Raw genomic sequence first — 12,500 nt, forward strand, 5'->3', positions numbered from 1 at the left:
GTTTTGTATTGTATCTTGTACAGCACTTTGGTCACCTGATGTTGTTTTTAAATGTGCTATAGAAATAATTTTGACTTTTAGCTGTCCTTGTGTTCTACAGATCCTCGTAGCTCTGAGACATCTTCACTTCAAGAACATCGTTCACTGTGATCTGAAGCCAGAGAACGTTCTGCTTGCCTCAGGTGGACCCTTCCCTCAGGTTAGAACACATATTAAAATCATTGTTTTACTGTATGCTCAACATTGGGATTCATAATGTTGTATTTAAAGGTGCCATGAGGAACTTTTAAATATTTCTGAAACAGTCAAATTTTTCCTCTGATGATCATAAATTACATGTAACAGCAAACGAGACCATCAGTGCAAAGAAAGCTATTTTTATATAGTTTTTCTTAATGCCTTTGACATAGAGACAGTGCATGAAATAGGCCACGCCCATCGTGGGGGAAACCGTTGAACACCGATCCATTCACTTTGTATTGAAGGAGACCTGTCTTCTGCAAACAAACTTAATTAAAACTTAATCGAACATCCATTTAACAAAAAAACGTTACTTTCTTTAAAGCCACGACTCTTGTCTGTCTATACGAGCTGTTTTTGTGAAAATTGATTGAGTAATTTTCAATATTGAGGTGTTTTTTCCCGTCCGACCTGGCGAGGATGGAGTATACGTGAGGGTTAGCCTATGGTTAGCCTACAGCAGAAGGCTAACATTAGCCTAGCATACAGCATACATTAGTTAAGAGTTTTGTCTCGATATTGAAAATTACTCAATAATTTTTCATTTTTCACAAAAACAGCTCGTTGTTTATTTTATTTTGTCTTTTGTTTTTGTTTGTTCACTTTTTCAGTTGTGTGTATGTGTCCTTTAAAAAAAATAATAATAAAGAAAATCTAAACATTTAATAACAAATGTCTCTCTATCCTCCCACAGACGCTGAACATTTCACTTTTTCAGTTGTGTGTGTATGTGTATTTAAATTTTTTTTTATCAAAAAATCAAATCTAATACAAAATCTCTCTCCTCTGCCCCTAGGTGAAGCTGTGTGACTTCGGTTTCGCCCGTATAATCGGTGAGAAGTCGTTTCGTCGCTCGGTGGTGGGCACACCTGCGTACCTGGCCCCAGAGGTGCTGCGTAGTAAAGGGTATAACCGCTCGCTGGACATGTGGTCGGTCGGGGTGATTATATACGTCAGCCTGAGCGGGACGTTTCCCTTCAACGAGGACGAGGACATCAACGACCAGATACAGAACGCTGCCTTTATGTATCCGCCCAACCCCTGGAAGGAGATATCAGTGCATGGTAAGGGATGGGTGGGGGTTTTTTGGGGCATTTTTTTTGGCTTTTATTAGACAGTTTTTGGAGAGACAGAAATTACTTTTTTTTTTTTACGATATTTTTATTTGCTTTTGATTATTATTATTATTATTGTTATTATTATTATTATTATTATTATTATTATTATTATTATTATTATTATTATTATTATTATTATTATTATTATTATTATTATTATTATTATTATTATTTCCCATGGCTGCAGGTAAATATATTTGTTTTCAACTCAATAAAAAAGAAATATTTAAAAAGTGCAACGAGGAACTTTTGAATATTTATGAAACAGTCTAATTTTTCCTCTGATGATCATAAATGTATCTGCCAAATCCCTGGAAGGAGATATCAGTTTTTTCAATTTTTTTTGGGGCTTTTATTAGACAGTTTTGGAGAGACAGAAATAACTTTTTTTAACATGGATATAAAACCAGAGTTCCTAAAATAAATTTGCTACGAGGAACTTTTAAATATTTCTGAAACAGTCTAATTTTTCCTCCGATGATCATAAATTCCATGTAAAAGCAAACGAGACCATCAGTGCAAAGAATCCTATTTTTATATAGTGCATGGTTAGGGATAAGAGGGTCTTTTTGGCATTTTTATTTTGCTTTTATTAGACAGTTTTAGAGAGACAGAGATGACATTTTTTAACATGAAATTTAAACAAATGTTCATAAATATCCCAAAACATGTCTAACTTAATATCTACCCAACCCCTGGAAGGAGATATCAGTTCATGGTAAGGGATGGGTGTGGGTTTAAAAAAAAAAATGTGCTACGAGGAACTTTTAAAGAGGACAATTTTCTTTAGTATCCACTTTAAGAAAAAAAGTTGAAATATTGACAATAAAGTTGAAACACATTTAAGCCAGGGACTACAGATGAAAATGATCTAATAACTAATATAACTCTGGTACTGTTAATGAGCTGTGCATTGTCCCTGCTAAATAAATGAACAAATAAATACATATTGCTGTATTTTGCCATTTTAAATGCTGTATTATGTTGACAGCGAGTGTTTGTTACTGAGCAATTCATTTCATTTCCCATTAAGATGAACCTAATAACCTTAATAATTATGTAATCCTGCAGCAGAGCAATAGAAATGTTTCTGTAGAAATATATTTAAAGCAGTATTTCCGTGTTGTTTCTCCTCACAGCTCAAGACCTGATCAACAACCTTCTGCAGGTGAAGATGAGGAAACGCTACAGTGTGGACAAGTCACTCAGCCATCCATTCCTGCAGGTACATACACTGATTTTATACCTTTATTACTAAATGCACACTAAAAAAACACTCATGAACCTTATCTTACTTTTTTTTTTTTTATATGTTTTAAAAAGGTGCAGTGTGTAATATGACATCATCAAGAAAGTTCTACAAAGTTCTAGAATGCAACGCTCCCTGGGTAACCCCAACCCTTTCGAATAATAACAGAAGCTACAGTGGCCTTCAAGGACAAGAACAATTCTGAATTTTAAACAATGCACCTGATGACATTCCAACTATGACACTTTCAAGATGGCGGCACTAGACCTTGGTCCAAAATATGCAGAAATATGGACATATATGAGACCCTTTCTTAGGGAAAAAATAATAATTAAAAAAAAAAATTCAGCTATTATGCACTAAATTAAATGTACTTGTGGATATTATAATTACTTTCTACAAAATCTGCTAGGAAATAAACCCAAAATTCTACACACTGCAGGTTTATTAAGGCCAGACGATTTTACGAGACTAAAAAAAACATAACATCACCTACTGATTGTCGGAGGTGTCCGGCCCTGCCACGCAAAGTCAACGCAAATTTACGATAATGTGGTTACCTAAAGTTTAAGCATTTCTTTATTTGTGAAAGATCTAGGCTTTAACAAAATGCCAGTGAAAAATAATTGAAAAATAACTTAAAAAAACAAACATATTTACAGCTTTAACAGTGTTGTTTTCGTGCTAAGGCCTTTGCACACCGGGCGCGTTTTATTTGTGCGATTAATCCGTTAATTAACAAACGTATACAGAGTCAATACAAGCTTCCACACCAGCGCCGTCATTTCGCATCACGAATTTGCGTTTTTTTTTTTTTTTCGAACTGAGTTTGATTTTTCTGGGACGTCGCTTCTTACAGTGAGACGCGACAAAATTCACATTTCAAAACATTCGCTTTTACGTTGCGTTTATTCGCGTCGCGCCCAGTGTGCCAAGGCCTTTATACTGTTGTGTTTGTTTTTCAGGACTTCCAGACGTGGCTGGATCTGCGTGAGTTTGAGACGCGGCTGGGCGAGCGTTACATCACCCACGAGAGTGATGACGCGCGCTGGGAGGAGTACGCTGACGAGAGGGGCCTGACCTGCCCCAAACACTTCATCATGAGCCCCAACCTCGAAGATATGGACGAGGACCCCTAGTGGAGAGACATGGTTACTGCAGTCTTTTGGATTTTTTTTTTGGCTTTTTATTAGACAGTTTGGAGAAACAGAGATGAAATGGGGCAGAGAGGGGAATGAGAGGGGGTGTGCTTAACTGCCCTAAACATTTGGACACTTGAGCCCTAACCTGGAAGATATGGACGAGACCCCTAGTGGAGAGAAATGGTTACTACACAATTAAAAAAGAAATGTAATTTGGGCGTTTTTGTTTTAAGTAGACAGTTTGAAGAGACAGAGTTGAAATGGGGCAGAGAGGGGAATGACATGCAGAGACTCTATGGTTTTTTAGGAGAGGGGTCTGCTGCACTGCCCCAAAAACTTGGACACTTGAGTCCTAACCTGGAAGATATGGACGAGGACCCCTAGTGGAGAAAGACCGTTACTACAGTCAAAAATTAAATGTAATTCGGCATTTTTGTTTTTATTAGACAGATTTGGAGAGACAGAGATGAAATGGGGCAGAGAGGGGAAAACAGGGGAAGGAGAGGGGTCTGCTGCACTGCCCCAAAGCACCCCAACCTGGAAGATATGGACGAGGACCCCTAGTGGTGAGATAGTGTTACTACAGTCGGCTGAAAAAAAAAATTAAGATAATTTTTTGGCATTTCTTTCATGCTTTACTAGACAGTTTTGTAGAGACAGAGATGAAATGTGTCAGAGAGGGGAATGACGTGCAGAGAACGACCCGGGCTGGATTCTAACCCGGGTCTGCTGTGAAGAGGACTGAGACTCTATGGGTTTTTTTCGTGCTTTATTAGACAGTGCGGAGATGCAGAGATGAATTTGGGCAGAGAGGGGATAACAGGGTAAGGAGAGAGGGTCTGCTGCACTGCCCCAAACACTTGGACACTTGAGCCTTAACCTGGAGGACATGGACAAGGACACCTAGTGGAGAAAAACTGTTACTACAATGGGCTGCCTTCTAGAATGTTTATATATAATTTTTTTGCATTTTTCAAGCTTTATTGATAGTGCGGAGAGACAGAGATGAAATGGGGCAGAGAGGGGAATGAGAGGGTGTGTGTTGAACTGCCCCAAACATTTGGACACTTGAGCCCTAACCTGGAGGACATGGATAAGGACCCCTACTGGAGAAAGACTGTTAATACAGCGAGGTGTCCTGAAATTTTCTTTTTAAAGTTTAGTTTTTTTGGATACATTTTGGGGGTTTCTCATGCTTTATTGACGGAGTGGAGAGACAGAGATGAAATGGGTCAGAGAGGGGAATGTCTACAGTGGGGTGCCTGGAACCCTCAAGTCATTTTAAGTTAATGTGAAATTTTCGTTACTACTTATTCCGAAATACAAGCCCTAAAACACAGACTGTTAACCACCGCATTCCAACATTCAAAAGCTGCCTTGCTCTGACACTGAAGCCAATGAAGGGCTCGGAAAAAAAAACATACCAAATTTTCATACTATTTTGAGCTCAAATTGAATTTAATTGAAATTCAAAAAATTTAACTTTTCAGATCTCATGAAGATGTCATCAAGATTTTTTTTTGTTGTTGGTATTTTTCCCTTAATTAGACAGATTTTGGAGAGACAGAGATGAAATGTGTCAGAGAGGGGGAATGACATGCAGAGAACGACCCGGGCTGGATTCTAACCCGGGTCTGCTGTGAAAAGGACAGACAGACAGACAGACAGACAGACAGACAGACAGACAGACAGACAGACAGACAGACAGAGAGGGGAATGACATGCAGAGAACGACCCGGGCTGGATTCTAACCCGGGTCTGCTGTGAAGAGGACTGAGACTCTATGGAGGGTGCCACTGTGCCCCCATGTTATTTCTTCCTGTTGTTACTTGTTTGGGAGTTTTTTTTTGCACTGTTGGAAAACTCTTTTAAAAGGGGAGAATTAAACTGATACATTTTCAGTTGTTGATCTTCAAACGTAAACTAAACTCAGAGGAAAACAACATTATAACATGGATGAAAACTGGAGATTAACTTTGCTTTAAAGGTGCTCCGAGGAACTTTCAGTTTGTGTTTATTCTAGCGCCCCCTTTGGACAAAAGTGGTAGTGTTTTTACTACGCCAGCTGTTGTTCCTGGGTGAGCGTATACCCATGACTAAGGCATTACGAAAAACTATATAAAAAATAGCTTTCTTTGCACTGATGGTCTCGTTTATTAGACTGTTTCAGAAATATTTAAAAGTTCCTTGTAGCACCTTTAACTTTTTTTGCCTTCTCACCCTACCAGCACAGGTAGGTTTGGTAATGGTAACTTTTTTTTAAATGCTCAACATTGACATTACGCATGTCAATAAATCTCTCACTTTTTCACATTTTTTTTTTAAATGGATAAAAACTACAGTCAGATGAGATGACTGATTTCTTCATAAATGCTTATAAATGTTATATTTAAAACTTACTAGCTTTTAAAAGAGTGACACCAGGGCCAGGCTGCTGCATAAGACATTTCTCCAGAAAAAATTAATCCATTTAATTTTCATTGACAATGTTTTTCTGAGCTGTTTGGATGACCACTGGAACTGCTATTGTCTTTCTTAGTCTTTCTGTGAAAAGCTTAAACCGGGGACCATAAACTGTTTGCTACAGTTTATAATATATGGTGAAACGCTGCCTGAGAAAATACAAACGACCGAATGAACTGAAACTGACGGAACTGTGCAGCGTTTGTTTTATGCTCTGAACCGACTTCCAACCTGAGAATTAGAATGTTACACTTTTTATATGTTTTTTGCAAGAAATGTTTCTATGACCTGTTGATGATGAATTTTAATATTAAAGATGAACAGTTTACTCTGATGGGAAAATCTAATTTTTACTGCCTAGTTTTTTTTTAAACTAATTCAACTGATTTCCTTATGAATGGGATCCTTTGTCAACACCATTGATAAAATGTATTTACTGTGTATGTTGATCCTTGCTTGAATTCACATTAATAATTTTTTTTAGTTCTAGGGGATGAAAAAACAAACTAGAAGGTAAGATGAAGTGTTTGTTAAAGCTGGGATGGAGGATTTGGGGAGAAAAGAATGGCAGTTGGGATAGAGATTAGAATTCAAATACCTCAACCGCTCCACTTGTTCTCTTTGGTCCCTCGCCTATGGTCCCTCCCTGACACGCTCTACACCAACAAAGTCGTGCCAAAGTGAATGGACAGTCCCAACAGCCAATAAGAACAGAGAATCGGAGCCTCACTCTGATTGGTCAAAGTGTACAGCTCATGTTAACTTTGACCAATCAGAAATCACATACCCCAGCTTTAATGCTGCTTTTAAACCAAATATTTCCAGTGACTATTTGTGGCAGTAACTAAAATCGTTCTTTCCGTAAAGAGTTCCCATGGTAGAACACAGGCTGTAACTTTGGGCGGAAGAAACTCACTTAAAGGTGTAGTCAGTGATTCTGGAGAACGCTTGTTGTCAAAATACATTTTTTGTCAAAATCAGTGAATATGTCCTCGCGATCCGCTACCTGTCTGTACTGTGTGTGAGCTGATAAAAAAAAGCTGGCATTAATACACAGCCTAGACTCTGTAAACTCGGACTCGCACTGCGTTTGGTGAAAGTGCCTTTAAATCTGTTGCCCCCTCATCATGGTGCAAGCTACAGGAACACCTTAAACTTGAATCCTTTATCACCATGAACAATTACAAAAGCAGGATTAAGGACTATTTAACCGCAAACTGTACATGCCCAGTTACTGAACACTGACTTACTGCCAATGAGATTGATGCTTTGTGACTTTTTATTTTATTTTTATTTTTTATTGTGTTTTGTGTCTTGTTTTAAGTGTGAAATTTTGTTTTTTTAATGTGAATCTTTTATGTTTTTATGCTGCCTCCTTCTTGGCCAGGACTCTCTTGAAAAAGAGATTTTGAATCTCAATGAGTATATTCCTTGAAAAATAAAGGTTAATAAAAAAACTGGTATGTAAACAAAGGGTAAGTAAACAAAGGAGGCTCACTGTAGATTGGGAGATTCAGAAGACACACAGTTTCAAGTTGAGAAACCCTTGAGACATGGGGCGATCGAAAATTGAGAGATGGTAAAACCCGATTTCCTCGCTCCACTGACGGAATGCTTGTTTTGGCGCTACACACCCCGCTCTCCCCTACACACACACACACGCACAGGCACTCTCACACACTCACACACACACACGCACGCAAACACACACACACACACACACACAGAGACACACTCATGCTCTCACACACACACACACACACACACACACACAGACACACTCATGCTCACACACACACACACACACACACACACACACACACACAGCGAATGGCCAACACACAGCAGTGATGTCAGCTAATAACCGCTTCAAGATGTGGACAGTGACAGCAAGGTAAAGGGAGAGAAAGATACTAGTGACCTCTTTGACCTTTAGTGGTGACACACACGTTCCAAATCGCATACTCTTTTCTTTTTTCTATTCTACATACTACATCTGACCATAAAAATAATCTAGTTAGGATGCAGTATGCTACAATTAGGACATACTTTATTTGATCCAGCATGAGATTGCGCCTTGATCTTGCCTCTTGCTTTTATATCTGTCGCATCCCCGTTTGTTTTCATACAGAGGCTCCGTCGATAGGCTATAGCATGCTGATTTCAAAACTAAAAATCTCGGACGGATCTAGTACGCATCGAAGTATTTTTAGGCATACTAAATCTGACCACAAGAATCAGGACATCCTAAATCTTTTTTTCTACCATACTTAATAGTAGATAGTATGGGGGTTGGAATGCAGCCTCTGTATCAAGTGTCTATGGAAGAGTATTAGTGCCACAGAGAGGAGAAAAGTGAATCCATTTAGTTGATGTAAGTGCTTAAAGGTGCAGTGTGTAATATGACATCATCAAGTAAGTTCTAGAAAGTTCTAGAATGCAACGCTCCCTGGGTAACTCCACCCCTTTAGAATAATAACAGAAGCTACAGTGGCCTTCAAGGACAAGAACAATTCTAAATTTCAAACAATGCACCTGATGACATTCCAACTATGACACTTCCAAAATGGCGGTGACAAGGCCTTGGTCCAAAGTATGGAGAAATATGGACATATATGAGTCCCTTTCTAAGGAAAAAAATAATAATTCTAAAAAAAAAATTCAGCTATTATGCACTAAATTAAACGTACTTATGGATATTATAATTATTTTCCACAAAATCTGCTAGGAAATAAAACCCAAAATTCTACACACTGCAGGTTTAAGAAATTTAGATTTTTGGTTCAGAGTAAAAAATTTAAAAAAAAAAAGTGCTGTAAAAGATGGTTGTATTGTATAATAGAAATATACAGACGCAAACAGACAAACGGATATGTTAAAATAAATGTCATAAAAATGCACCAATACTTTTATTTTCTTGCCTTTTCAGATAATTATTATTTCACAATTGACTGTCTTGTGTTCCTTTTTAGTCCTTGATGTTGGATATAACAGAAGAACATATTCTCTCAAAAGGAGCGACTGTGGCTCAGGTGGTAGAGCGGGTCGGCTGATGATCAAAGGGTTGGAGGTTCGATCCCCGCCCTGCCACCTGTGTCATGGTTGTTGTGTCCTTGGGCAAGACACTTCACCCACCTTGCCTCGTGTGAATGTCGATAGTTAGCCTGCTATCGGTGTATGAATGTGTGTGTGAATGGTAACGTGTACATGGGAACAGGTCTCCCTTGCAAAAGAGTCTTCGGACTCAATGGGATTTACCTGTAGAAATAAAGGTTGGATGTTCACTTTGAATCTCAAAATTGTCCTGTAAACATCTTCTGAATTACAGTACATTAGTAAAGACACAAAATATCTTCAAAATATCTTGTGAAATATCCGGTTATGTCCCAGCTCCAGATCTTTATCAGAAAAGTTCATGTTGTTTTATAGACTTGATGAAAGAATTCTCCTTGTCCTCGTAGAGTGAGTGATTCTGGAGAACGCTTGTTGTCAAAAATATACCCAGTACTGGGTGTGTGCTGAAAAGAAATCCAGTGTTAATACACAGCCAAGGCTCTGTAAATTGTTATTTAAACAAAGTGTATGTAAAGAAAAGGGGGCCCATTGTAGCTAGTAACATGCCCGTTTACAGAGCCTAGGCTGTGTATTAACACTGGATTTTTCGTTCAGTGTTTTTTCAGAGCAATGTGAGGAGATATTCACTGATTTTGACAACAAAAAAAAGTGATGTTGACAACAAGTATTCCTCATGTGAAGGTTAGCTCAGTGAATCCGGCTACAGGCAGCGGTGCGGGCTCTCTCTTCTTCTCTAGTTTTAACCCCTGCGGTGGCGAAGGCTTGGCCAGACGGCTGGGATGCAGCAGGCTGAAGAAGTGGAAGCGTTCGCCCATCTGAGCCGGGTTGGTTAGCATGTCGTAGCTGCTGATCAACTGCTTCCTGGTCGACTCATCAGTGCAGTTCCTAAGCAACACCTGAAGAGAATGAATGAATTAACAGTGTCAAATTCAGAGTTTTTTTTTTTAAAGATAATGGTTTTCCTTTTTTCAGAATTGAGGAAAACTACTTAACAATCGATTGTCTATGCGAATTTCGTCGGACCGTTTACACTGAAGTATACAGAGGCAATAAAGAATACAAAAAAAAACGTTTGTGTCGTGAAAAGACACAATGCATTGAGTAGGAAAAGTAACCTATTCTAGTATGAGTAGGACGTTAGTAGGGCTTTTAGTATGAGTAGGACGTTAGTAGGGCTGTTAGTAGGGCTTTTAGTATGAGTAGGACGTTAGTAGGGCTTTAGTATGAGTAGGACATTAGTAGGATATTAGTATGAGTAGGACGTTAGTAGGGCTTTTAGTATGAGTAGGACGTTAGTAGGGCTTTTAGTATGAGTAGGACGTTAGTAGGGCTTTTAGTATGAGTAGGACGTTAGTAGGGCTTTTAGTATGAGTAGGACGTTAGTAGGGCTTTTAGTATGAGTAGGACGTTAGTAGGGCTTTTAGTATGAGTAGGACGTTAGTAGGGCTTTTAGTATGAGTAGGACAATAGTAGGGCTTTTAGTATGAGTAGGACGTTAGTAGGGCTTTTAGTATGAGTAGGACATTAGTAGGATATTAGTATGAGTAGGACGTTAGTAGGGCTTTTAGTATGAGTAGGACGTTAGTCGGGTTTTAGTATGAGTAGGACGTTAGTAGGGGTTTAGTATGAGTAGGACGTTAGTAGGGCTTTAGTATGAGTAGGACGTTAGTAGGGCTTTTAGTATGAGTAGGACGTTAGTTGGGCTTTAGTATGAGTAGGACGTTAATAGGGCTTTTAGTATGAGTAGGACGTTAGTCGGGTTTTAGTACGAGTAGGACGTTAGTTGGGCTTTAGTATGAGTAGGACGTTAGTAGGGCTTTTAGTATGAGTAGGACATTAGTATGAGTAGGATGTTAGTAGGGCTTTTCCAACAAGGCCTTAGTGTGACTCTGACCTGCATGCGTGAGTCTATGCCCATGTTCTTGAGGAAGCTCCTCTGAGTGACAGGTCCCAGACAGGACACCTCTGCTCCCGCCGCCCGCCGCAGGAAACTGAAGTCCACGTCCGCCGTCAGGTCAGCTGAGCCGGGGCTGGACAGCACCTCATGCAGCGCGTGGCCTTTGAAGCCCTGAGGGAGGGGAGGGGAAGGAAAGGTGAGAGTCAGATGGGAATGTTTTGATGTTGTTTGATGTCCAGATTGTGAAGTGACCATCAGACAACAATCTGATGGTCACTTCACATGCAGCAGTACAACATTTAATTCTCAAATGGGACTAAAGCTGGAGTCACGAGTCAGTGATTCTTGAGAATGTTTGTTGTCAAAATCACTTTTTATCAAAATCAGTGAATATCAAGGGGCGCCCTTAGCTCAGTTGGTAGGTCCCCCCCCCCCCCCCCCCCCCATGGGCCTCGGCCAGCAGCAGACCCGGGTTCGATTCCAGCCCGCGGTCGTTCTCTGCATGTCACTCCCCTCTCTGCCCCATTTCAACTCTGTCTCTACACTATCAATAAATCATAAAAATGCCCCAAGAATATCTTTAAAAAAAGATCTCCTCATGATCCTCACTACCTGTCCATAACATTTTTTATAAAAATAAATGTTGCTATCTATGGTGGATCCCCTTTGTTTACACACCTGTTTGCAGAGCCTAGGCTGTGTATTAACACTGGATATGTTTTCAAATGAGAAAAGATTGCAGATTTAATGTATTTTATGTGGAACATTTCCATCTTTAAAATACATTTTTCAAGGAAAAGGTGAAGTGATTCAGAGTAAGTTCAATTTATTAGAAGTATGATGTAAGGGTGTAATGGTTAGACCCCCCCTTAGAGTCTCAGTCCTCTTCACAGCAGACCCGGGTTAGAATCCAGCCCGGGTCGTTCTCTGCATGTCATTCCCCTCTCTGACACATTTCATCTCTGTCTCTCCCAAACTGTATAATAAACAAAATAAAATCAAAAAATAAACATTATTTAAAAAAATTATGGTGTAAAAATGTACAAAACAGTCGTGGAAGATCAGTGTCTCCGTGGACTGGAGCCATGTTTCCTCCCCGCCTGCCTCACTGTTTCCTACATCTGTTTCCTTCAACTGGACAGAACAGAATGTCCCGAATCCCCACCGTCTGTAAACGCCTCATTTAACAAAACATCTAAATGTGTCCTCACAAAGACAGGGAGTATGAGAGACCTGTACAGTAAGGGACACTGTTCCAGGGGTCAAAATGTGTAAAAGTTAAAGTTTATCTTGCTGTTTTCAACACAAAAAATCTC

The 12,500-nt window shown here is 39.4% G+C and overlaps 2 protein-coding genes across 2 annotated transcripts in view; one reads left to right on the plus strand and one right to left on the minus strand.

Annotated features, from left to right (window-relative positions):
• The window catches only part of LOC307266122 (serine/threonine-protein kinase D3-like), a gene marked incomplete at its 5' end in the record, with an annotated part of 50,758 nt that extends 44,261 nt beyond the window's left edge, over positions 1–6,497 (plus strand). The window contains 4 exons of the mRNA XM_080048045.1: positions 101–199; positions 1,037–1,304; positions 2,498–2,583; positions 3,573–6,497. Of these exons, the coding sequence (XP_079904171.1) occupies positions 101–199; positions 1,037–1,304; positions 2,498–2,583; positions 3,573–3,746 (627 nt within the window). The 3' untranslated portion in view covers positions 3,747–6,497. The remainder of the gene's footprint in view (positions 1–100; positions 200–1,036; positions 1,305–2,497; positions 2,584–3,572) is intronic.
• Positions 6,498–9,137: 2,640 nt separating this feature from the next.
• Positions 9,138–12,500, minus strand: part of ndufaf7 (NADH:ubiquinone oxidoreductase complex assembly factor 7) — a 10,929-nt gene continuing 7,566 nt past the window's right edge. The window contains exons 10-11 of the mRNA XM_080048047.1: positions 11,182–11,355; positions 9,138–10,183 (exon numbers count right to left, since the gene is read on the minus strand). Of these exons, the coding sequence (XP_079904173.1) occupies positions 9,959–10,183; positions 11,182–11,355 (399 nt within the window). The 3' untranslated portion in view covers positions 9,138–9,958. The remainder of the gene's footprint in view (positions 10,184–11,181; positions 11,356–12,500) is intronic.

The sequence above is a fragment of the Ammodytes marinus genome, assembly GCF_949987685.1.
Source record: "Ammodytes marinus genome assembly, chromosome: 19".
Lineage (NCBI taxonomy): Eukaryota > Metazoa > Chordata > Actinopteri > Uranoscopiformes > Ammodytidae > Ammodytes > Ammodytes marinus.